The sequence below is a fragment of the Aethalodelphis obliquidens genome, unplaced genomic scaffold, assembly GCF_003676395.1.
Source record: "Aethalodelphis obliquidens isolate GAN/ISIS:26980383/991018 unplaced genomic scaffold, ASM367639v1 scaffold2, whole genome shotgun sequence".
NCBI lineage: Eukaryota > Metazoa > Chordata > Mammalia > Artiodactyla > Delphinidae > Aethalodelphis > Aethalodelphis obliquidens.
This window is the reverse complement of record NW_020837946.1, coordinates 57,958,873-57,981,754: the sequence shown is the minus strand read 5'-3', so window position 1 is coordinate 57,981,754 and position 22,882 is coordinate 57,958,873. Positions and strand designations below refer to the sequence as shown.

At 40.6% G+C, this 22,882-nt stretch overlaps 1 protein-coding gene and 1 non-coding gene across 2 annotated transcripts in view; both read left to right on the top strand.

The window, feature by feature from the left end:
* LOC113631423 (uncharacterized) overlaps positions 1-22,882 on the top strand; it is a 114,066-nt gene that overhangs the window by 26,989 nt on the left and 64,195 nt on the right. Inside the window, exon 3 of the mRNA XM_027127870.1 lies at positions 6,719-6,876. Within this exon, the coding sequence (XP_026983671.1) occupies positions 6,719-6,876 (158 nt within the window). The remainder of the gene's footprint in view (positions 1-6,718; positions 6,877-22,882) is intronic.
* LOC113605496 (U6 spliceosomal RNA) lies at positions 15,870-15,973 on the top strand. The gene has a single exon (XR_003427253.1). It is a non-coding gene; the product is annotated as a U6 spliceosomal RNA (small nuclear RNA).

The window sequence follows — 22,882 nt, the reverse complement described above, 5'->3', positions numbered from 1 at the left end:
TAATTTTGATTGCTCTGGGAAAATGAATTGGAGGGGAAAGAAATGGGGCAAAAAGACCTTTAGTTGTGGCCAGAGGGACAGTAGTTTGGACTAGGTGGTAGCTGGGGAAGTGTTGAAATGTGACCAAAATTGGGACATACCTGGATGTTATAACAGTTAGGACTTGCTGACGGTTTGGCTATCAGGGGTTGGGTGGGGCTGGGGGAAGAAGGGAGTCAAGGATGACTCCTAGATTTGGGGCCTAAACAACTGGGTCAGTGGCAGTGCTGCCAACTGAGACAGAGATGATTGAAGGAGACAGTGGGGGGCACTGGAAGAAAAACCTTGGTGTGTATGAGTGGAACAACCCAATGCCCATCAATAGGTGAAAGGATAAACAAAATGTAGTATATCCATACAATGAAATATTATTCAGCTGCGAAAAGAAATGACATACTGATACCTGTTACAACACGGCTGAACCTTGAAAACATTATACTAAGTGAAAAGGAACCAGACAAAAAAGCCGACATACTGTATGACTCCATATCTATGAAATATCCAGAATAAGCAAATCTATAGAGTCAGAAAATAGATTAGTGTTTGCCAGGGACTCAGTGTGGGAGGAGGAACTGGAGAGTGACTGCTTAATGGAGGTTTCCATTTGGGGTGATGAGAAAGTTCTGAAGCTAGACAATAGAGGTGGCTGCACAACATTGTGAATATACTAAATGTTATGGAATTTTATACTTTAAAATGGCGACAGTGGTAACTGTTATTTGTATTTTACCACGGTAAAAAAATCTGAGACAACAACAAAAATTTTAGGATGTATGTAGGGAAACTCAAGAGTTTAGTTTGGGACATGTTAAATTTGAAATGCCTATTAGATATTCAAGTAGAGCTAGATAAAGGAATCTGGAGCTCAGGGGAAAGTTCAGGACTGGAGAAATAAATCTGGGAGTCATTAGCATAGGGATGATATTTAAAGACTGAGAATTGGGTGAGAACTGCCATCTAGGCAGTGTAGGGAGAGAAGAAAGGAAAGACTGAGCCTGCACTGCCTTGATACTGGTCAGGAATAGGAGGAGGAGCCAGCAAAACAGGGTGGGCACACTGCTCCACAAAGGGTGGGAAAGTAGGAGAACGTGGCATCTCTGGGGCTCGGGTAGAGAGCATTTTGGGGAGAGGCGCACCAAGTGTCAATTACCGTTGAGAGATGGAGTAAAATGAAGACCGTTGGATTTTGTGCGTTGGAAATCCCTGTGATCTTTACAAAGTTGTTTGTAGTTCTAAGTGGTTTTATGCATCACTCAAATATACTAGCTTAAAATATTTTTTTGGTCTATTAATTTCTCCAATAGATATATTAAAATTTTCCACCATCAATATAGATTGATCGGTTTTTATTTCTCCTTGTTGAATTTTAAAATTCTGTATTAAGAGAATTTGTTCTTGACTCTCATGTCTTGTTAGTGAATTGTGATTTTTATCACTTGAAAATAGCCTTCTTTCCTTTTAATTGTAATGGCATATGTAGCTGGACTTTTTTTTTACTCCAAATTAAAACTTGGTTTTTTAATATGGGAACTTAGCTCATTCACATTTTGTATTGTTAATATGTTTAAATACACTCATGTTTTCTTGGCTTATGTTTTCTATTCAGGTGTTTTTGTTTTTTTCTGTTTCTTCTTGCTGTCTTTTGTTTGAGCAAGTTTTCTTTATTCCATTTTCTTCAGGGGTTGGCAAAGTTATGAGCTCAGTTTTGGTTATTTAGATAGTTAACTTAAAATTTGAACTCTCATGGTTCTACATGTTTTTTATCAGCATCTAGAATTAATCCACCTTCATGTCTTCCCATTAAACAAGAAATTTTTACTCTAACTTCCTCCTTTTGCCTCTATAGGTGTAAGCAATTTACCAAATTAGTTTTATTCTAGTTAAGTTTTACTTTTTGTTTTGACTCAGTTTTTTCCTTTTACTCCATATTATCTTTTTCTTTGGGTTACCTTTTGTCATTGTTCTTTTGTTCGAGTGCATTTTTGAGAGCCATAATTATTTTAGAAATAGTGTGATTGTGGCAAAACTCCTGAATCCTTGTATGTTAAAAATGTCTCCAATTTGCTCTCACAGTTGATTGTGCATTTCCCTTGGTATAGATTTCTAGGTACAAAATCATTTTTCTTTCAGAATTTGGAATGTATTACACGGGTGTCTTTAGCACCCAACATTGCTGATGAGAAGTCTGATGCTAATCTGCTTCTTCTCTGATCATAAGTAACAGAAACTGGCTCTGGCTAATTTGTGCAGAAAAATAATTTGTTGGCAGGCTATTGGGTAGCTCACAGAATTACCTAGAAGGCTGAAAATCAGGCTTGGAAAGCCAGCAGGAACCAAGGGGGCAACAACCAAGGATACTTTGCAGGAACAGTCTGGTTAGGTCATTGCCACCAGTCTTTGTGGGTATCACTCCAGATTCAGGTCCTGGGTGGAACAGCTAACACTCAAATTGCCAAACCTGAAAGCGGGGTTATTTGCCAGGCGCCCAATAACCACATGTGGTAGGCAGAAAAATGGTCCCAAAGATGTCCATGGCCTAATGCTTGGAACCTGTGAACGTTCCCTTAAATGGCAAAGGGACTACGCAGATGTGATTAAGTTAGTTTGATTAGCCTGGATTATCCAGGTGGGCCCAATTACATGATTCCTTAAAAGTAGAGAAGCTCTCCCACCTGTGATCAGAGGGAGCTGTGACTAATACAGAAGGGTCAGAGAGTTGCTGTCTCTGAGGATGGAGGAAGGGGGCCATGAGCTAAGATATATGATGGCTGTTGGTAGCTGGAAAATGCAAAACACAAATTCTCCCCTAGTCTCCAGAAAGGAGTGCTGACACCTTGAGCTTAGCCCTGGACTTCTGATCTACAGAACGGTAAAGTAATAAATTTGTGCTGTTTTAAGCCACCGTTTGTGGAAAATCGTTATGGCAGCAATAGAAAACCAATACACCACACATTTGTAGTATTTCTTTGTCTTGATACTAAAGCCAGGAATGCCTCACTCTGGCGGCAACCTGTGAGCATTTTGTTCCTTGCAGAGCTACCTTGTCATCTAACACTTCCTCTTGGGTGCTCGCTTCCTATCCCCCTCTGTCCCTGTGAAAACACTCCTGATGGCTTCTTTCTGCTAGTTCAGGGGCAGGGGAAGGCTATTGGGCCCCATGTTCTGAATACAGTGCTTTTTTTTAAATATATAAATTTATTTGTTTTTGGCTGCATTGGGTCTTCATTACTGTGCACGGACTTTTCTCTAGTTGTGGCGAGCGGGGGCTACTCTTCGTGGTGGGGCGCTGGCTTCTCATTGCGGTGGCTTCTCTTGTTGCGGAGCATGGGCTCTAGGTGCTCGGGCTTCAGTAGTTGTGGCTTGCGGGCTCAGTAGTGCATGGGCTTAGCTGCTCCACGGCATGTGGGATCTTCCGGGACCAGGGATCGAACCCGTGTGCCCTGCATTGGCAGGAGGATTCTTAACCACTGTGCCACCAGGGAAGCCCCTGAATACAGTTTTTTTTTTTTTTGCGGTACGCGGGCCTCTCACTGTTGTGGCCTCTCCCGCTGCGGAGCACAGGCTCCGGACGCGCAGGCTCAGCGGCCACGGCTCACGGGCCCAGCCGCTCCGCGGCACGCGGGATCCCCCCGGACCAGGGCACGAACCCGCGTCCCCTGCATCGGCAGGCGGACTCTCAACCACTGCGCCACCAGGGAAGTTCTTTAATATATTATCCTGCTGGTTGATTCAGAGCCTTCTGTATTATTGTAAATGTCTCTCTGAGTATGGAAACTCTGGATTTGCTCTTTCCATTATTTTAATCATTTATTTGGTTTGTTTTCTGCAGCCAGTTTGGGGATGTGATTTTTCCTCACTCTTGTAAATGTTGATTAACTTTTATCTTTTAAGTATTTCAGAACTTTCTGATAATAGTGCCTTTTCCTGTTTATCAGTACCATGTGAATTTCTTTGGGGCTTCCCTGGTGGTGCAGTGGTTAAGAACCCGCCTGCTAATGCAGGGGATATGGGTTCGAGCCCTAGTCAGGGAAGATCCCACATGCCATGGAGTGACTAAGCCTGTGCGCCACAACTACTGAAGCCCGCACGCCTAGAGGCTGTGCTCTGCAACAAGAGAAGCCACGGCAATGAGAAGCCCGTGCAGCACAACAAAGAGTAGCCCCCGCTCGCTGCAGCTAGAGAAAGCCCGCGCGCAGCAACGAGGATCCAAAGCAGCCAAAAATAAATAAATTTAAAAAAATTTAAAAAAAGAAAACAGTAAATAAACTAATCCTTTAAAAACAAACAAAAAAACAACATTTTGCACCTGTCATTGTAAGAAAATTTGGGTGGAAGGGGACATGATCTTATGAGCTCATTTCACCATCTTGATCCAATTGTTGCCTATTACTTAGGCTGATTATTCTGAACCCGGGGCTCAGACAGAATCTGAAGGACTAGAAAGTTCCCTGAAGAGTGGGCTGTGTGGTCTAGTCTCAGCAGCATGGAGGCCCAGGAGGAAGCCAATGGAACACAGGGGTTGGGAGGGCCCAGGTGGGGGTTGGGGAAGCCCTTTGACAGGAAAAGACAAAACAGACCTGAGTTCAAACCCTGATTTTGCCCCTTTCCAACTATGTAAGCTTAAGCAAATTTAGCCTCTGTGAACTTCAGTTTCTTCACTTTAAAATGGTGATAACACCAGCTATCAGACAAGGTTGCTCTAAGAATTAAATGAGACAATATTGGTAAAGTGCTTTTCATAGGCTTGGCATTTAATAATAATGGGTATTTACTGAGTGCTTTTACCTGGATTAATCTTGTTTAATCCTGATTTTTAAACCTGTTACACAGATCAGGAAACTGAGGTGTAGAGAATTAAGTAAGCTGCTTAAGGCTGTAATCAAAAAGTGGCAGAGGAGGGATTTGGACCTGGGCAGTCTGGCTGACATCTCTGCACACACACATCATGCTACAGGTTACCCCCATGGGTGAGGGCTATTGGGCTGAGTGCTCTCCTCTGGTGTTTAAAATTTCCTGTGTGGTTTTGGTGGAGGGAGCCAGATTAATTTTAGGAATTAGGAAGGGATTGAGTCAGCAAGAGAGGATTAAGTGGCCCCAGTAATAGGCAAGCTGGAGCTGGTAGGTCATTGTAGGTTACTGTTTAGTATCCAAGTTTGTTGGCTTATTTGCTTTTATTATGTACTTATTTTGTGGAGGTAACACATAATACGTAACAGTAATGTGCAGATATCTTAAAGGCACAGCTCAATGAATTTTCACACGTGTTTACACCTGTGTAATCACCATCCAGATCAAGCTATAGAATATTTCTAGCCCCCTAGAATATTTCTAGCCCCCTAGAAGGCTCCCTTGTGCTCCCTCCCAGTCAATACCTGGCCAAAGGTTAGTAGTACTAACCTCTGTCATTATGGGTCAGTTTAGTCTGTTTTGGACTTCATATAATCGAACATATGGTTTCTGTTCTCTCATATCTGGCTTCTTTCACTCAGTCTGTTTATTTTGATAAAGAACCAGATGCTTTGAATCTGTGAGCAGATGACTACATTCCATGAGCAGGTAGCTAAGCTCCGAGCGTTACCCCAAGGGCTCTGTACACAAGTACAGCCTTTTGTGCATCTCAGTAGCCAGCTGTGGGAGATGGGAAAGAGAAGGAAAACTTGCCCAGGCAGGGCTGCCACTGGCTCCACACCTGAAGGCTCTCAGGACGCCCTGGGCTCAAGGGTAAACGTTCTAGGTATGCTATGGCTATGAAGTGAATGTTAGTTCCTTTCCTCTTTCTGGGATTCCCCATGAGTCAGGTTTTGAGATGGGACAGCTGCCTGAGTTTGGTTGAGGGTGGCACGTTCTTTGCCCTTTTGCAGCTACAGTGGTGCATTGGAAAACTCTGAATTGTTCTACACACTTGGATGCAAGTAATGTCCACACCTCTCTCCAGCCTCTGGGAACCCATCTTCTCAGGGTAGGGGCATAGCTGTCTTCCCTGTGAAACATTGCCTTCCATCTCCTCCCTTTTTAGGGTAATTCCAGCTTCTTTTCTTGAAAAGACAATAATTCTCCAAGTCTGTAAATTAAAAAAAAAAGACTTCCCTGGTGGTGCAGTGATTAAGACCCTGTGCTCCCAATGCAGGGGGCCCGGGTTCCATCCCTGGTTGGGGAACTAGATCCCACATGCATGCTGCAACTAAGAGTTCGAATGCCACGACTAAGGAGCCCTCAAGCCGCAACTAAGACCTGGTGCAACCAAATAAATAAAAAAAAATAAAGTAAGTCTGGCTTTTTCCAGTTCTTAACCACAAAGAAGCTCTTAAAGCTCTTACAACTGAGCATAAAAGGGTCCTGTGCCTCAGAACAAAAAGCCAGGTTTCCTTCCAGAGAGGAAAGGAAGGGGGAAATCACCTTTCCCTCTACCAAGTAAGTCTCCAATAGAAGTAAGAACAAGGCACAAATGACTACATCAGTAATCTCTCCGGTCCCACAGCACTGGGTTCCAAATCTGCCCTCTGAGACTAACCATGGGGAAAACCTGGCAAAATCGCACTCTAATCATCTCAGCCCCAGTTTTTTCTGCTACAAAATGGTCGCGACACCAACCTTGCAAAGTTGTTGTCATTGGTAAATTAGCTATTTGTAAAGCTCCATACTTAGGGTCCTAATGAGTGTATTTTCTTTTTTTCTACAGGAGGAATCACCTGCTTGTATGGAAGTAGGAACAGCTGAACTGGGTGGCCTGGATTACAGGGCTCCAAGAACAGAGAAGCGATGCACTTTGCCAGGTAGTTGGGAAGCAGGCTGGAGCTCAGAAAGGCTTTTCTCCCTTTTCTTTATGGTTCCAAGCAGGTAAGTGATATGACTTAGGAGGTACTGCGAGGTGGCCCTGTACTCTCAACATAGTGCCCGAACCTGACTGATCATTAGAATTTCATGGAGAGTTTAAAAACATTCCTACCCAGCCACTTACTTTCTCCCACTCTGGCTGAGAATCTGATTCAGGAAAAAAAAATCCCCAGGTGATTCTGCTGACTAGTAAGGTTTAGAGACCTGTTCTAAAATATATTCTTGCCTGAAAGTCCAATAGTTTATTTATTTTTTCAGCTTTGAGGAAAGTCTTTAATATCATTGCCCCACACAGTGAATTTGGGTAAAAGAGGAAACAGATGGAACTTTAACAGGCAAGTCTGGAGCCTGAAGCTTCATGGGAGCCCCTGGCACCAAATAGAAGTGTAACAGGTCACCTGCACCCTTCCATGGCATTAAGAACAGAAACGCAGTGCGTGGGTCTTGAGTTTTAGGAAAGTCCAATAGTTTAAAACATTTCCATATTATCTCAGTGGGGGGCATAAAAAATAGGACTGGGGGAGTCATGAGTCACCTTGACTACCCCGAAGGAAAAAACTTTTGTGGAACTGTCTAGATTACATGAACCTTTATCACATACATTGTAAAGCCTACGTCTTGATTTCTGTGACAAAATTTTCATCAGGGTAGAAGAACAAAGCTTACCAGTACCTTGCTGAAGTAATTGGTACGACCCTCATTTCCAAACACTAACTAAACTGTACCTGTAATTGGGAATTTTTATTACATTAAAGTAAATTAGAATGATCAGGCATATTTTTCTCTTCTCTGTAGCCCCTCCTTAGCTTGTTATTGAAGGCATATTAATAACTACCTCTCTAGGATGCAGCCGCTGAGCATTCTGATGAGAGAGAACGTAAGGACGATAGGTCCTTAGGACTGTGAGCTGGTAGCTGAGAATGTCCATTAGAAGTAGTTAGAATCCTAACTGCTAGATTAGGTCAGCACACGGAGAGAACGGGAATTAGAATTCTGATGGAAGATGGCTTTGGGGGATCAAACAAATCTAAAATTCTAGTAGTGTTTTATTACATATTGCTGTGATTGAAGCCTTAATTTCGGAATTTATAATTGAATTTGGGAGCATTGAAAATTTAGAGAGAGGGCAGAAATGAGAAAGGCTCAGGGAAGCCAGAGGACGTGGGCACAATACAAGCTCAGGTGGGAGATGAAGAGGGATGGAGTCAGAAAGTAAGAAGATTGTAGAAGGGAGAACAACACCAAAAATAACGATTATTTCCTTCAACCCTTTATGGTCCTTGCTGGGCAATTCCCATTCCAATTTTTCCCTACCTCTTGTTATTATTTCATCCTGGTAAAAGGGAGAACCAAACTAGTTTCTTGAGGTAGTCTCAAGATCATTTAAGTAGAAGTCTAGGAGATGCTTAGATATAGCCAGGAAAATACCTACATGTATCAGATCACAGCTTTGCCCTGTATTGTTTAGATGCCTTATTGGGGGCGGTGCTCATGGAACTTTTGCAAACCATCTGGAGTTTGGAGGGTGTCTTCATCACTCATAGTTTTGAGAATTTGAATCCTGTCTGTGCTGTTCAGTGTATGTGTGTGTTGCATTTGTTTTTTTGAATTTGAATTCCTATTGGAACAAAACTGGCTTATTGCTGTGAAGAGGTTTGATTTTTGGTTTTGCTGTACTTATAGAAAGCAAATGAAGTCTAAAAATTAAGTTTCTTGGTTCTAAGTGCACCAGATTTATACCTTCTCAAAATGAACAGAGGCTTTATTGATAGTGAGTAAATGACTATAAATCTTCATAGCATGTCATTCCTCCCACTTTAACTTCCACCTATGCTCCCACTGGGTAATTTATTTTTTTTGGCTGCGTCAGGTCTTAGTTGTGGCACACAGGCTCCAGGGCACGTGGACTCTAGTTGAGTCTCTTGAGCTCAGTAGTTGTGGCGAACAGGCTTAGTTGCCCCATGGCATGTGGGATCTTAGTTCCCTGACCAGGGATGGAACCTGCGTCCCCTGCATTGCAAGGCAGATTCTTTATCACTGGACCACCAGGGAAGTCCCCCCACTGGGTTATTTTGAGGCATCTGAAGTAAATCTCAGATGTCATTTCGTTTCTGCTGTAAGCATTTCAGCATGTGTCTCTAAAAGATATGGACTCTTTTTAAAAACACAACTGCATATTTGGATTAAGTGACTAGTAAAATAAAGAGGTGTGCTTGCAAAACAAAATATAACCACAATACCTTTGTAACTCCCCAAAATATTGATAAAATTTCCTTAGTATCAAATATCTAATCAGCTTTACATTTCCTGCATCATTTTTGGATTTTGCTGATTATTTCACTGAGATGTTGCTTAACAAATTCCTCTGTTTCCTGTACATCCTATAAGCTGAGTGTTAGATCTGGAAGTTTAATCTGACTTGGCTTGGTTTTTTTGGCAAGAACGCTTCATATGTGGCATTATATAATTCCGTAGGAAACATATGATGGTAACAGGCATTAATTATCATTGTCTAGAAGATTGTACATTTTTGACCGCCCTCAACTCAACCATCAAGCTATACACACCCTTAGACACACCTCACATATCCCCTCTCCTTTTTACTGTTTTTTTTTTTTTTTCTCATCTCTAAAAACACCATTGTCTATTAACCATCACTGCAGATCCCTGCAGGTCAGGGTGTTCTGCCTGATACTCCACACTCGCTGTTAATTATGATAATTATGTATACTTTGCATCTGATGCTTACATGTTGCCACTGGCATCTGTTATCCTGAAATCTTACTCTTCCCATTGACACTAGGAAGATTAATTTTGTAAAAGCACCTATGATTGTTTTTTGTTTGTTTTGTTTTTATTTTATTGAAGTATAGTTTTTTAATTTATACATCTTTATTGGAGTATAATTGCTTCACAATGCTGTTATTTCTATTGTACAACAAAGTAAATCAGCCATGTGCATAGTTGGTTTAAATGTTGTATTTTTTTCTCATTAGTTACCTATTTTATACATAGTATCAATAGTGTACTGTTCTAACTGATTAGAAAATCGTTACTTGATTGTAAACTCATCTCACAGACATAATCTCCTTGGAAAATAATCAGAAGGTTCCATTAACTTTCAATATATGTAAATAAACATTCTCTCAGTTCCCACCTATGGTGATATTGTTGGTTGTCTATTCAACTGCCATCCCTCTCACCCTTTTCACGTGCTGACAGAGAGCCCACTTCCCATTAAAGAGGCTGACCACTTTCCAAAGTGCCTGGTTTCTGGGAAACTCTTTCTTTCCCTCTTTATGAGGATACTGTCATCTTTGGTTCTTTACATGAGGTGTGAGGTTGTTATTTGGTGCTGCAATGACCATCCTCTGACCATAGGGAGCAGGCTAAAGGATTAACACCAATGTGCCCAGGATGATGGGATGGAAATGTGGGAAGAATCCAGATGCTCAGTAAGTCACTGAGCCCCTGAAATAGCCAACCTTGCAAATGCCATACCTCCAGACTTCTTATGTGAGATTATAAAAAAGGGGTATTTCACCCACTTTTCATTGATCATTTGCAGCTATAAACAACACACCAGGTATATTCAGATACACTTCTTTTGTGTTTCTGCTTACTATTTAAAGCCCTGATGTAGGGAAAAAAAAACCCTATAGACTTTGACCTTGAGTTTCCTATAAAATCAAAGTCTCTCTTAACCACTCTAATAGAGCTAAAATGGTGATACACATAGCATAAATCATTGAATCATCGAAATAAACTTGTTTTGATGTCATTTTTAAAAAATAAAATCAGTTTTTTGATAAGATACAAGTTGAAAAAGCATACAGTAACTTAAAAGTGGAGATAGAGGCCTAAATGTTCTATGTTGGTGATAGGAATTAGAGTTGAAATATTTTCCAAGGCTCATTCTCAAAGCACATAACTAAGAGTTGACTTTGAGTGTTGGCAACAAAGGGAGACTTTTCTCCTATTGCATTATGCTGGACTAAATACTTGTATTAAGTAGGAGAACTGGAATTTCTGAATCTCCTCCTTTGCAGCAAAACAATTCCCAAGTTTCAAATTGAATGCACAAGATTAGCAGGCAGAGTGATGAGGATTTAATTTTTAAAAATAGTATGATGTTTGAAATCTGTCTAAGAAGCAGCTATAGAACCAAACACATGAAGGATAGCTATGAGCTGTCTGTGCTTGCTGCTGCTTCTGTTTTTTTAAAATTGAGATATAATTGACATATAACAGTATGCTCCTGCCTGTATTTTGCATTCCCAGACTGTTATTTGGAAGCAAAGCTTCATTGATTTTTGGTCAGTAGATTGCACCTTTGTCCTTGCAGACAAGGTGATGACAGCAAGTAGTTCCATGAAACCCTTGGTAACAGACCTTCTTTGTGCTGTGTGAGGAAGCCCTGGCTCATAAGTGGATGACATCAGCAGGCTTCCACCCACTCCTCTGGATCCCTCAGTGTACAGACTCATCGGTAATGACTTGCACTCTGAACAGCTGCCGGTCTCACTGGCTTCATTCACTGTGAAGATGGTGATCATACATCCCAGATTTCAAATCATCTGTCCTGTTTTCAGACCATGTGTCAGGCTATCTGCCCTTGTGTCTGATTAGGAAAATATGATCACCTTAATTATGGCACAACCCCTTCCAACTTCTCTGCCTGCTTGGAGGTTTTCCCAACATGTCTCGTTGTTTGGGATACCTCTCAGGCCGTGTCCCTTCTCCTTCGCTAAATAAGCAAAATTACCCATGTGTTCAATGGAAATACCCTCCTTTAGGGATCCTGTCTAGAAGGGATTTCAACATAACCAGTACTTGGACACAGTAAGGCAGAGCCTACCTGCCTATGAAAAGCTACCTGATCAGAATTCTGAGTGAATTAAATGTCCATTAGCACAATAAAATTCAAAGCCTTTGAAAATGCATAAGGTGATACATTTAAGCAGGTGAGCATAGCTTATCTTGGAAAAGTCACTGAAAGGAAGAGGGCAGGGTTAGAATTCAGCTTTGGAGATGAGATAGGAGCAAAGGGTAACTTCAGAGCCCACTGGGGGCAGCCTTGCTGTCTATAGGTTGTGGGTCAGGCAGCAGGCTCACTGTTTACTCTGACACTGTGGCTTGGAGAACATACCAGAATCTCTGCTATCTTTGGTGTCCTTAATTCAGTGAGCCAGGTACACGAAAGGTGCTCAGGAGACACTTGTTGAACTGCATTGACAAGTAACTTTTTCCTTCATCACTGTGTTTGATACACGAGATACACTTGCAGCCATCTTTCTGGTTCAGAGTATCAAAGCTGGTCTGAAATGCCATAAAGAGTGTTTGTACTTCAGGATAGTTATGGGGGTAGGACTTTGATTTTCTGAAAAAAAAATTTTTTTTTACCTATGTAGCCAGAATATTAGAAATAAAATTTAGGAGGGGACAGACAATCCTTGGGTGTAAGGAGATTGGTAATGGCTTGGGACAGCTGAATAAATATATTTATTTTGTTCCGTGCGTGGGCCTTACCCCTTTTCACAACTACCAGGTGTTTTATAGACACGTTTTTCTATGAAGTAGTCAAGCTGTAAACACATTGAATCCTGACTGATAGTCATGTCTTTAAAAAAAAAAAAAAGAAAGGAAAGGGAAAAGAGAAGCACTACTGTCATTCTCCTAATGGAAATATCTTTTGTCTCTGGAAGCACAGGACCAGGGGTGTGGACCATCACAGGGCCTTCACTCTACTTTCAACCCATCCTGATTATGGGCTTCCTGTAGGTCTGTCCCTCATATGTAACTGTGGTGCTCTGAGAGGAAACTCTGTACCCACTGCACCCCAAGCCCAATCTCACGTTTCTGTACAAACAATGGTGGGTGCTCAGTAAATGTTTGTTGAGTAAAAAACATCAAGTATTTAGCAGTATTGGTGAACAGTGTAGCTTCTCCTTCATGTTCACAAGTTAAATCACAGGGTTAAATCTTTCACATCCAGGTGTCTTAGTATACAGATGTACACAGTAAGCGTTTATGTCTGAGTGAGCAGAGCAAGGGCCACATTCATGAATACCATGGGAGCCTGTGGTGTTAACCTTCCCCCCATATCACCAGCGCTGCCTGCTGAGCAACAGAGATGTTTTCCCTCTTCCTTTTTTTAAAAAAATAAATTTTATTTATTTATTTTTGGCTGTGTTGGGTCTTCGTTGCTGCGCGCGGGTTTTCTCTAGTTGCGGCAAGCGGGGGCTGCTCTCATTGCAGTGGCTTCTCTTGTGGAGCGTGGGCTCTAGGCGTGAGGGCTTCAGTAGTTGTGGCACATGGGCTCAGTAGTTGTTGCTCTAGAGCGCAGGCTCAGTAGTTGTGGCTCACGGGCTTAGTTGTTCCGCGGCATGTGGGATCTTCCCGGACCAGGGCTCGAACCCGTGTCCTCTGCATTGGCAGGAGGATTCTTAACCACTGTGCCACCAGGAAAGTCCTCTCCCACTTCCTTTCAAGGTCTCACAGGTTCATTGTAATACGTGGGAAAGGACCAGAGAGATTTTTAAGCCAAACTCTTCATTTTATAAGTGAAAAAACTTAGGTCTGGAGAGATGGAGCGACTTACCCAAGATCATATATAGCTCATCTTTGGCAAAACCAAGAAAGAATCTGAGTCTCCTTGAAAGTCATTTTTCTTCCCGAAATACTTTAAAGTTTTATGTAAAAGATCTTCATTTCATGGCTATATATATACCATCAAGTAGTTGTTATCAGTTACTCCTCAAGGAAACCCTAAAATCTTTTAGCTAATTATTTCCCATTTGACACATTTCAGGATGTCAAATAAGAAGTTCTTACTGAGACATCAAGATAAAATATGTGACAAGCCAAAGAGGAGAGCCATAAAAAGATAGATCATGGTCTTTCCACGATCTCTTTCTTTTCAAAGCACTCTCCCAGCAAATAGCACGCTAGTTAAACCTGTTGGTGAGTAAACCGAAGGAAATATGTTAAAGGACTCCATCCAGTCCTGCCCAAAGCCAGGCAGAGGAGGCCAACTTGAGTTCTCACCACCATCCCCCAACACCCTTTGTTGTTTGCTCAGAATAGTTTCCCCCTGTAAGACATTAGTGATTCCTAGGGCTTCTTTAAGAAGTTTCTTTATTATGTGTGAAGTGATTGAAAACTGCCAATCATGAATCTGGCAATCCCCTCTCATGAGCTTCAAGACTGTTCTGATTACAATAATTACATTTTTATGAATATCCTACCTAGAGAGTAACAATTTTACTATGTCAGACTACACCACACGAAGATGCATCAGTTTCATCTGCAATGAAAAATAGAGCCTAATAGCTCGGTTGTATATTTATGATAGTCAAACATCAAGATGCAACGTAAATACTTCAGCTGAAAGAATTCTGATCATTATTTAACCTTGAGATGATAAGGGTGAAGGCTTGTCAGCTTTCATGAATTATTTTTTTCATGATTTTTGCTATTTTGATTTGATTTTTAAAACTCCATAACTTAACACTCATTAACATTTGGATTCCACCCCACCCCTCATGATATGTAGACAAGGCACACCAACAAAAGATTAATAGATATGACTGATAGTCAAAGGGAGAGGATTAGGTAGTTGTAAGACATAATTATGTTTCAGGTACAATAGTGCCTGTCCAACGAGTTTTCTTCTTGCCTAAGTTTCTTCACCCATGATGCAAATAATGGACACAGTGTTTAGGTTTGATGAATACATATTAGTTTAATGCAAAGAAAAAACTGTTGCATTATTACAAATAGTGGTCAGTGCCAGTCGAAGTGTGCTCTGAGAACCCGTAGCATCAGGCATCACCTAGAAGCCTGTTAAAGATATAAATTCTCAGGTCCCCACCCCAGACTTGCTGAGTCAGAATCTTTGGCCGTGGAGCGCAGGACTCTGTCTTAACAAGCCCTCCAGGTGATCCTCTGAGGTTTGAGAACCACTGCTGTAGCATCTTGTAGCTATTCCCATTGGCTGCAGTGAAACGTTGCCAGGTGTGGACGCGGCAGTCCCAGCAACACTGTAGGTGTTCCCTGTTAACTGCAGTAGTGTGTGTTCCAGGGCAGCTTAAGTGAACAGGCTCTTTTGGTCAAATTCCTGAGTGCAGAGGTTCCTCTTAAGTGGATTTTTTTCTTCTCTTTAAATCCCCAGATGTCACAAGCCATAGTTTCTTCCCATTCCACTCGTAATTGTTAGTTTATCCTCCCTGGTAGAGGGATGTTATGATATCCTTTCTAATGACAAAAGATTTCCACCACCCTGAACCTCTGCTGATCCTTTCCCTTCGTTACAACCATTTCCCTAAAGTCATCTTGAGTTGTTTAAAAAATTTTAACATCCAACGTGATGCCCTTTATATTTCTTATGGCAGTACCATAAGAAATGCACTCTATCTTTTGATAGCACTGTGAGTGAAAATTATTTACCGTAACTCACCAGAAAATGGTATAGGGAATTGTCACACATTGCAAGCACACTTAATTCAAGAAAACATGGTAGAACATACTTAGTACAAATGCTGATGCTCACTAACCAGGACTGTGCAGTGCTGTCAGTGACACAGTTTTTCTTTGAGAGGTTAAAATAGCTCTCGGTGTAAAGGAAATGTATCACAGAATTCGGTAATAGATTAAAAAGGGGGAGGGAGGGGAAGAAGGGAGTGAGGGAGGGAAAGAGGGAGATTGAGAGAGAATATTTTAATGAAAATATTTTAGAGACAAGTAGCATTTTAATGAATCAGCATGCGTGGGGCAATGTTAAATGGAGTAGAAGAGTATGACAAAAAGTGAATTGCCATCTTATGATTTAATCTTCATATTACTTTATACATTCTCTATATAAAAATATATTCGTATATATGTATGAATATATTCTTTTAAAGACCCAAATGCAAGGGTAAACAGTGATTCTAAATCCTGAATATGTATCAGAATGACCTTGAAGCTTGTTAAAAATACAAATTCCCGTGGTCATGGTTGCTTTGGCAACACATATACTGAAATTCAAGCGATACAGAGAAAATTAGCACGGTCCCTGTGCAAGGATAACATGAAAACTCATGAAGCGTTCCATATTATTATTTTTTTTTTTTTCTTTTTTTTTTTTTTTTTTTTTGCAGTACACGGGCCTCTCACTGTTGTGGCTTCTCCCGTTGCGGAGCACAGGCTCTGGATGTGCAGGCTCAGCGGCCATGGCTCGTGGGACTAGCCGCTCCGCGGCATGTGGGATCTTCCCGGACCCGGGCACGAACCCGTGTCCCCTGCATCGGCAGGCGGACTCTCAACCACTGCACCACCAGGGAAGCCCCCCATATTATTTTTTGAATTTTATTTTATTTAGTTTTTTTTATACAGTAGGTTCTTATTAGTTATCTATTCTATACATATTGGTGTATATATGTCAATCCCAATCTCCCAGTTCATCCCACCCCCCCTCACTTTCCCACCTTGGTGTCCATACATTTCTTCTCTACATCTGTGTCTCTGTATCTGCCTTGCAAACCAGTTCATCTGCACCATTTTTCTAGATTCCACATATATGCGTTAATATACGATATTTGTTTTTCTCTTTTGACTTACTTCACTCTGTATGACAGTCTCTAGTTCCATTCACGTCTCTACAAATGACCCAATTTCATTCTTTTTTATGGTTGAGTAATATTCCACTGTATATATGTACCACATCTTCTTTATCCATTCATCTGTTGATGGGCATTTAGGTTGCTTCCATGACCTGGTAATTGTAAATAGTGCTGCAATGAACATTGGGGTGCATGTGTCTTTTTGAATTATGGTTTTCTCTGGGTATATGCCCAGTAGTGGGATTGCTGGGTCATATGGTAGTTCTGTTTTTAGTTTTTTAAGGAACCTCCATACTGTTCTCCATAGTGGCTGTATCAATTTACATTCCCACCAACAGTGCAAGAGGGTTCCCTTTTCTCCACACACTCTCCAGCATTTATTTGTAGATTTTCTGATGATGCCCATTTTAACTGGTGTGAGATGATACCTCATTGTAGTTTTGATTTGCATTTCTCTAATAATTAGTGATGTTGAGCAGCTTTTCATGTGTCTCTTGGCCATCTGTATGTCTTCTTTGGAGAGATGTCTATTTAGGTCTTCTGCCCATTTTTTGATTTGGTTGTTTGTTTTTTTAATATTGAGCTGCATGAGCTGTTTATATATTTTGGAGATTAATCCTTTGTCCGTTGATTTGTTTGCAAATATTTTCTCCCATTCTGAGGGTTGTCTTTTCATCTTGCTTATAGTTTCCTTTGCTGTGCAAAAGGTTTTAAGTTTCATTAGGTTCCATTTGTTTATTTTTGTTTTTATTTCCATTACTCTAGGAGGTGGGTCAAAAAAAGATCTTGCTGTGGTTTATGTTGAAAAGTGTTCTTCCTGTGTTTTCCTCTAAGAGTTTTATAGTGTCCAGTCTTACATTTAGATCTTGAATCCATTTTGAGTTTATTTTTGTGTATGCTGTTAGGCAGTGTTCTAATTTCATTCTTTTACATGGAGCTGTCCACTTTTCCCAGCACCACTTATTGAAGAGACTGTCTTTTCTCCATTATATATCCTTGCCTCCTTTGTCATAGATTAGTTGAGCATAGGTGCGTGGGTTTGTCTCTGGGCTTTCTATCCTGTTCCATTGATACATATTTCTGTTTTTGTGGCAGTACAATATTGTCTTGATTACTGTAGCTTTGTAGTATAGTCTGAAGTTAGGAAGTCTGATTCCTCCAGCTCCCTTTTTTTCCCTCAAGATTGCTTTGGCTATTTGGGGTCTTTTGTGGCTCCATACAAATTTAAGATTTTTTGTTCTAGTTCTGTAAAAAAAATGCCACTGGTAATTTGATAGGGATTGCATTGAATCTGTAGATTGCTTTGGGTAGTATAGTTATTTTCACAATATTGATTCTTCCAATCCAAGAACATGGTATATCTCTCCACCTGTTTGTGTCATCTTTGATTTCTTTCACCAGTGTCTTATAGTTTTCTGAATACAGGTCTTTACCTCCTTAGGTAGGTTTATTCCTAGGTATTATATTTTTTTTGTTGCAGTGGTAAATGGGATTGTTTCCTTAATTTCTCTTTCTGATCTTTTGTTGTTAGTGTACAGGAATGCAAGAGATTTCTGTGCATTAATTTTATATCATGCAACTTTACCAGTTTCATTGATGAGCTCTAGTAGTTTTCTGGTGGCATCTTTAGAATTCTCTATGTATAGTATGATGTCATCTGCACACAGTGACAGTTCTACTTCTCCTTTTCCAGTTTGTCTTCCTTTTATTTCTTTTTCTTCTCTGATTGCTGTGGCTAGGACTTCCAAAACTATGTTGAATAATAGTGGCGAGAGTGGACATCCTTGTCTTGTTCCTGATCTTAGAGGAAATACTTCCAGTTTTTCACCATTGAGAATGATGTTTGCTGGTGGTTTGTCATATATGGCCTTTATTACATTGAGGTAGGTTCCCTCTATGCCCACTTTCTGGAAAGTTTTTATCATAAATGGGCATTGAATTTTTTCAAAAGCTTTTTCTGCATCTATTGAGATGATCATATGGTTTTTATTCTTCAATTTGTTAATATGGTTTTCCCCATTGATTAATTTGTGTATATTGAAGAATCGTTGCATCCCTGGGATACATCCCACTTGACCATGGTGTATGATCCTTTTAATGTGCTGTTGGATTCTGTTTGCTAATATTATTTTGAGGATTTTTGCATCTATATACATCAGTGATATTGGTCTGTAATTTTCTTTTTTTGTAGTATCTCTCTCTGTTTTTGGTATCAGGGTGATGGTGGCCTCGTAGAATGAGTTTGGGAGTGTTCCTTGCTCTGCAGTTTTTTGGAAGAGTTTGAGAAGGATGGGTGTTAGCTCTTCTCTAAATGTTTGATAGAATTCACCTGTGAAGCCATCTGGTCCTGGACTTTTGTTTGTTGGAGGATTTTTAATCGTGGTTTCAATTTCATTTCTTGTGATTGGTCTCTTCATATTTTCTAATTTTCCTGTTCAGTCTTGAAAGGTTCTACCTTTCCAAGAATTTGTCCATTTCTTCCCGGTTGTCCATTTTATTGGCAGAGTGTTGCTTTTAGTAGTCTCCTATGATCCTTCGTATTTCTGTGGTGTCTGTTGTAACTTCTCCTTTTTCATTTCTAATTTTATTGATTTGAGTCCTCTCCCTCGTTTTCTTGGTGAGTCTGGCTAAAAGTTTATCAATTTTGTTTATCTTCTCAAAGACCCAGCTTTTAGTTTTATTGATCTTTGCTATTGTTTTCTTTCTTTCTATTTCATTTATTTCTGCTCGATCTTTATATTTCTTTCCTTCTACTAACTTTGAGTTTTTTTGTTCTTCATTCTCTCGTTCCTTTAGGTGTAAGGTTAGATTGTTTATTTGAGATTTTTCTTGTTTCTTGAGGTAGGATTGTATTGCTATAAACTTCCCTCTTAGAACTGCTTTTGGTGCATCCCATAGTTTTGGATTGTCGTGTTTTTTCTGTCATTTGTGTCTAGGTATTTTTTGATTTCCTCTTTGATTTCTTCAGTGATCTCTTGGTTATTTAGTAGTGTATTGTTTAGCCTCCATGTGTTTGTGTCTTTTACGTTTTTTTCCCTGTAATTTATTTTTAGTCTCATAGTGTTGGGGTCAGAAAAGGTGCTTGATATGTTTTCAGTTTTCTCAAATTCACTGAGGCTTGATTTGTGGTCAAAGATGTGATCTGTCCTGGAGAATGTTCCGTGTGCACTTGAGAAGAAAGTGTAATCTGCTGTTTTTGTATGGAATGTCCTATAAATATCCATTAAATCTCTCTGGTGTATTGTGTCATTTAAAGCTTGTGTTTCCTTATTAATTTTCTGTCTGGATGATCTGTCCATCGGTGTATGTGATGTGTTAAAGCCCCACACCATTATCGTGTGACTGTTGATTTCCTCTTTTATAGCTGTTGGCATTTGCCTTATGGATTGAGGTGCTCCTATGTTGGGTGCATATATATTTATAATTGTTATATCTTCTTCTTGGGTTGATCCCTTGACCATTATGTAGTGTGCTCCCTTGTCTCTTGTAACATTCTTTGTTTTAAAGTCTATTTTATCTGATATGAGTATTGCTACTCCAGCTTTCTTTTGATTTCCATTTTCATGGAACATCTTTTTCCATCCCCTCACTTTCAGTCTGTATGTGTCCCTAGGTCTGAAGTGGGTCTCTTGTAGACAGCCTATATATGGGTCTTGTTTTTGTATCCATTCAACGAGCCTGTGTCTTTTGGTTGGAGCATTTAATCCATTCACATTTAAGGTGATTATCAATATGTATGTTCCTATTACCATCGTCTTAATTGTTATGGGTTTGTTTTCATTGGTCTTTTTTTTCTCTTGTGTTTCCCACTTAAGTTCCTTAGCATTTGTTGTAGAGCTGGTTTGGTGGTGGTGAATTCTCTTAGCTTTTGCTTGTCTGTAAAGCTTTTGATTTCTCTGTCGAATCTAAATGAGATCCTTGCCGGGTAGAGTAATCTTGGTTGTAGGTTTTTCCCTTTGATCACTTTAAATATATTGTGCCACTCCCTTCTGGCTTGTAGAGTTTCTGTTGAGAAATAGCTGTTAACCTTATGGGAGTTCCCTTGTATGTTATTTGTCATTTTCCCCTGTTGCTTTCAATAATTTTTCTTTGTCTTTAATTTTTGTCAATTTGCTTACTTTGTGTCTCGGCATGTTTCTCCTTGGGTTTATCCTGCATGGGACTCTCTGTGCTTCCTGGACTTGGGTGGCTCTTTCCTTTCCCATGTTAGGGAAATTTTCGACTATAATTTCTTCACATATTTTCTCGGATCCTTTCTCTCTCTCTTCTCCTTCTGAGACCTCTATAATGTGAACGTGTTTAGAGGTGCCTTTAATATTGTCCCAGAGGTCTCTTAGGCTGTTTTCATTTCTTTTCATTCTTTTTTCTTTACTCTGTTCTGTGGCAGTGAATTCCACTATCCTGTCTTCCAGGTCACTTATCTGTTCTTCTACCTCAGTTATTCTGCTATTGATTCCTTCTAGTGTATTTTTCATTTCAGTTATTGTATTGTTCATCTCTGTTTGTTTGTTCTTTAATTCTTCTAGGTGTTTGTTCTTTAATTTTTCTAGATCTTTGTTAAACATTTCTTGCATCTTCTTAGTCTTTGCCTCCATTCTTTTTCCGAGGTCCTGGGTCATCTTTGCTGTCATTATTCTGAATTCTTTTTCTGGAAGGTTGCCTATCTCCACTTCATTTAATTGTTTTTCTGGGGTTTTATCTTGTTCCTTCATCTGGTACATAGTCCTCTGCCTTTTCATTTTGTCTGTCTTTCTGTGATTGTGGTTTTAATTCCGCAGGCTGCAGAATTGTAATTCTTGTTGCTTCTGCTGTCTACTGTCTGATGGGTGAGTTACTTGTGCAAGCTTCGTGATGGGAGGGACTGGTGATGGGTAGAGCTGGGTGTTGCTCAGGTGGGCAGAGCTCAGTAGAAGCTTAATCAGCTTGTCTGCTGATGGGTGGGGCTGGGTTCCCTTCCTGTTGGTTGTTTGGCCTGAAGTGACCCAGCACTGGAGCCTACCTGGCTCTTTGGTGGGGCTAATGGCAGACTCTGGGAGTGCTCATGCCAGTGTCCTTGCCCCGCAGTGAGCCACAGCCACCCCCTGCCTCTGCAGGAGACCCTCCAACACTAGCAGGTAGGTCTGGTTCAGTCTCCTGTGGGATCACTGCTCCTTCCCCTGGGTCCTGATACACACACTACTTTGTGTGTACCCTCCAAGAGTGGAGTCTCTGTATCCCCCAGTCCTGTCAGAGTCGTGCAATCAAATCCCACTAGGCTTCAAAGTCTCATTCTCTGGGAATTCCTCCTCCTGTTGCCAGACTCTCAGCTTGGGAAGTCTGATACGGGGCTCAGAACCTTCACTCCAGTGGGTGGACTTCTGTGGTATAATTGTTCTCCAGTTTGTGAGTCCCCCACCCGGCAGTTACGAGATTTGATTTTATTGTGATTGCGCCCCTCCTACCATCTCATTGTGGCTTCTCCTTTGTCTTTGGATGTGGGGTATCTTTTTTGGTGAGTTCCAGTGTCTTCCTGTTGATGATTGTTCAGCAGTTAGTTGTGATTCTGGTGCTCTCGCAAGAGGGAATGAGTGCACGTCCTTCTACTCTGCCATCTTGAACCAATCTCTGAAACATTCCATATTTTAAAAAAATTCCTGGGTTCCAAGACATATTTATTTTGGTAGGTCTGAGGTGGAGCCCAGGAATCTGTATGTAATAACCACTCCAGGTGATTCTGGTGCAGGTGATCCTTATCTTTCATTGTGAGAAAGACTGCAAATCTCACTCAGAAAAAGCAGAGAAACACATGTGAGTGTGAGGCAGTAAGGCTGAACCAATTGCCCATGAGTTGCACCTTCCTTGGATCCCAGTGGTTCAATAAATAAAGCTTTTGAACAGCATGTATATTCTGCCTAGTTCTAAACTTATTTGTACACTTGCCTCCACCCCCAAAAGACTGTAAGCTCCCTGAAACACAGGACTTATGTGGTATACTGACATTTGTATCTTCAGCTCGACTCACCCCCTGCCTTCTTATTGAGAAGATGCTCAGTAATATTTGTTAAATGAATGAAGACAATAAGGGTATAAATGTAATTGAAAGAGTGTGATTGAAACAGAGAGGGGTTTAGTCTTGGCCTCCTTTCACCCACCAGCTAGCTATGAGACCTTAGAGTCACTTTATCTCCTGATGTCTCAGCCCTGCATTTGTTACATGAGAGATCAGTTTCTTCCTCCTTCATAGGGCTTCTGCGGGGTAAAAATGATATAATATATGTTAAAATTTCCTTGAAATTGCAGAGCCACTTGTTTCAATTTTTTAGAGTGTGACTGTCTATTTTTCTAACCTTTTTTCCTGTGAATGAGTGCAAGGTTATATGACTGGGGCAAAGTACACAACATTCACTTCTGGCCATTATGGGGAAGCA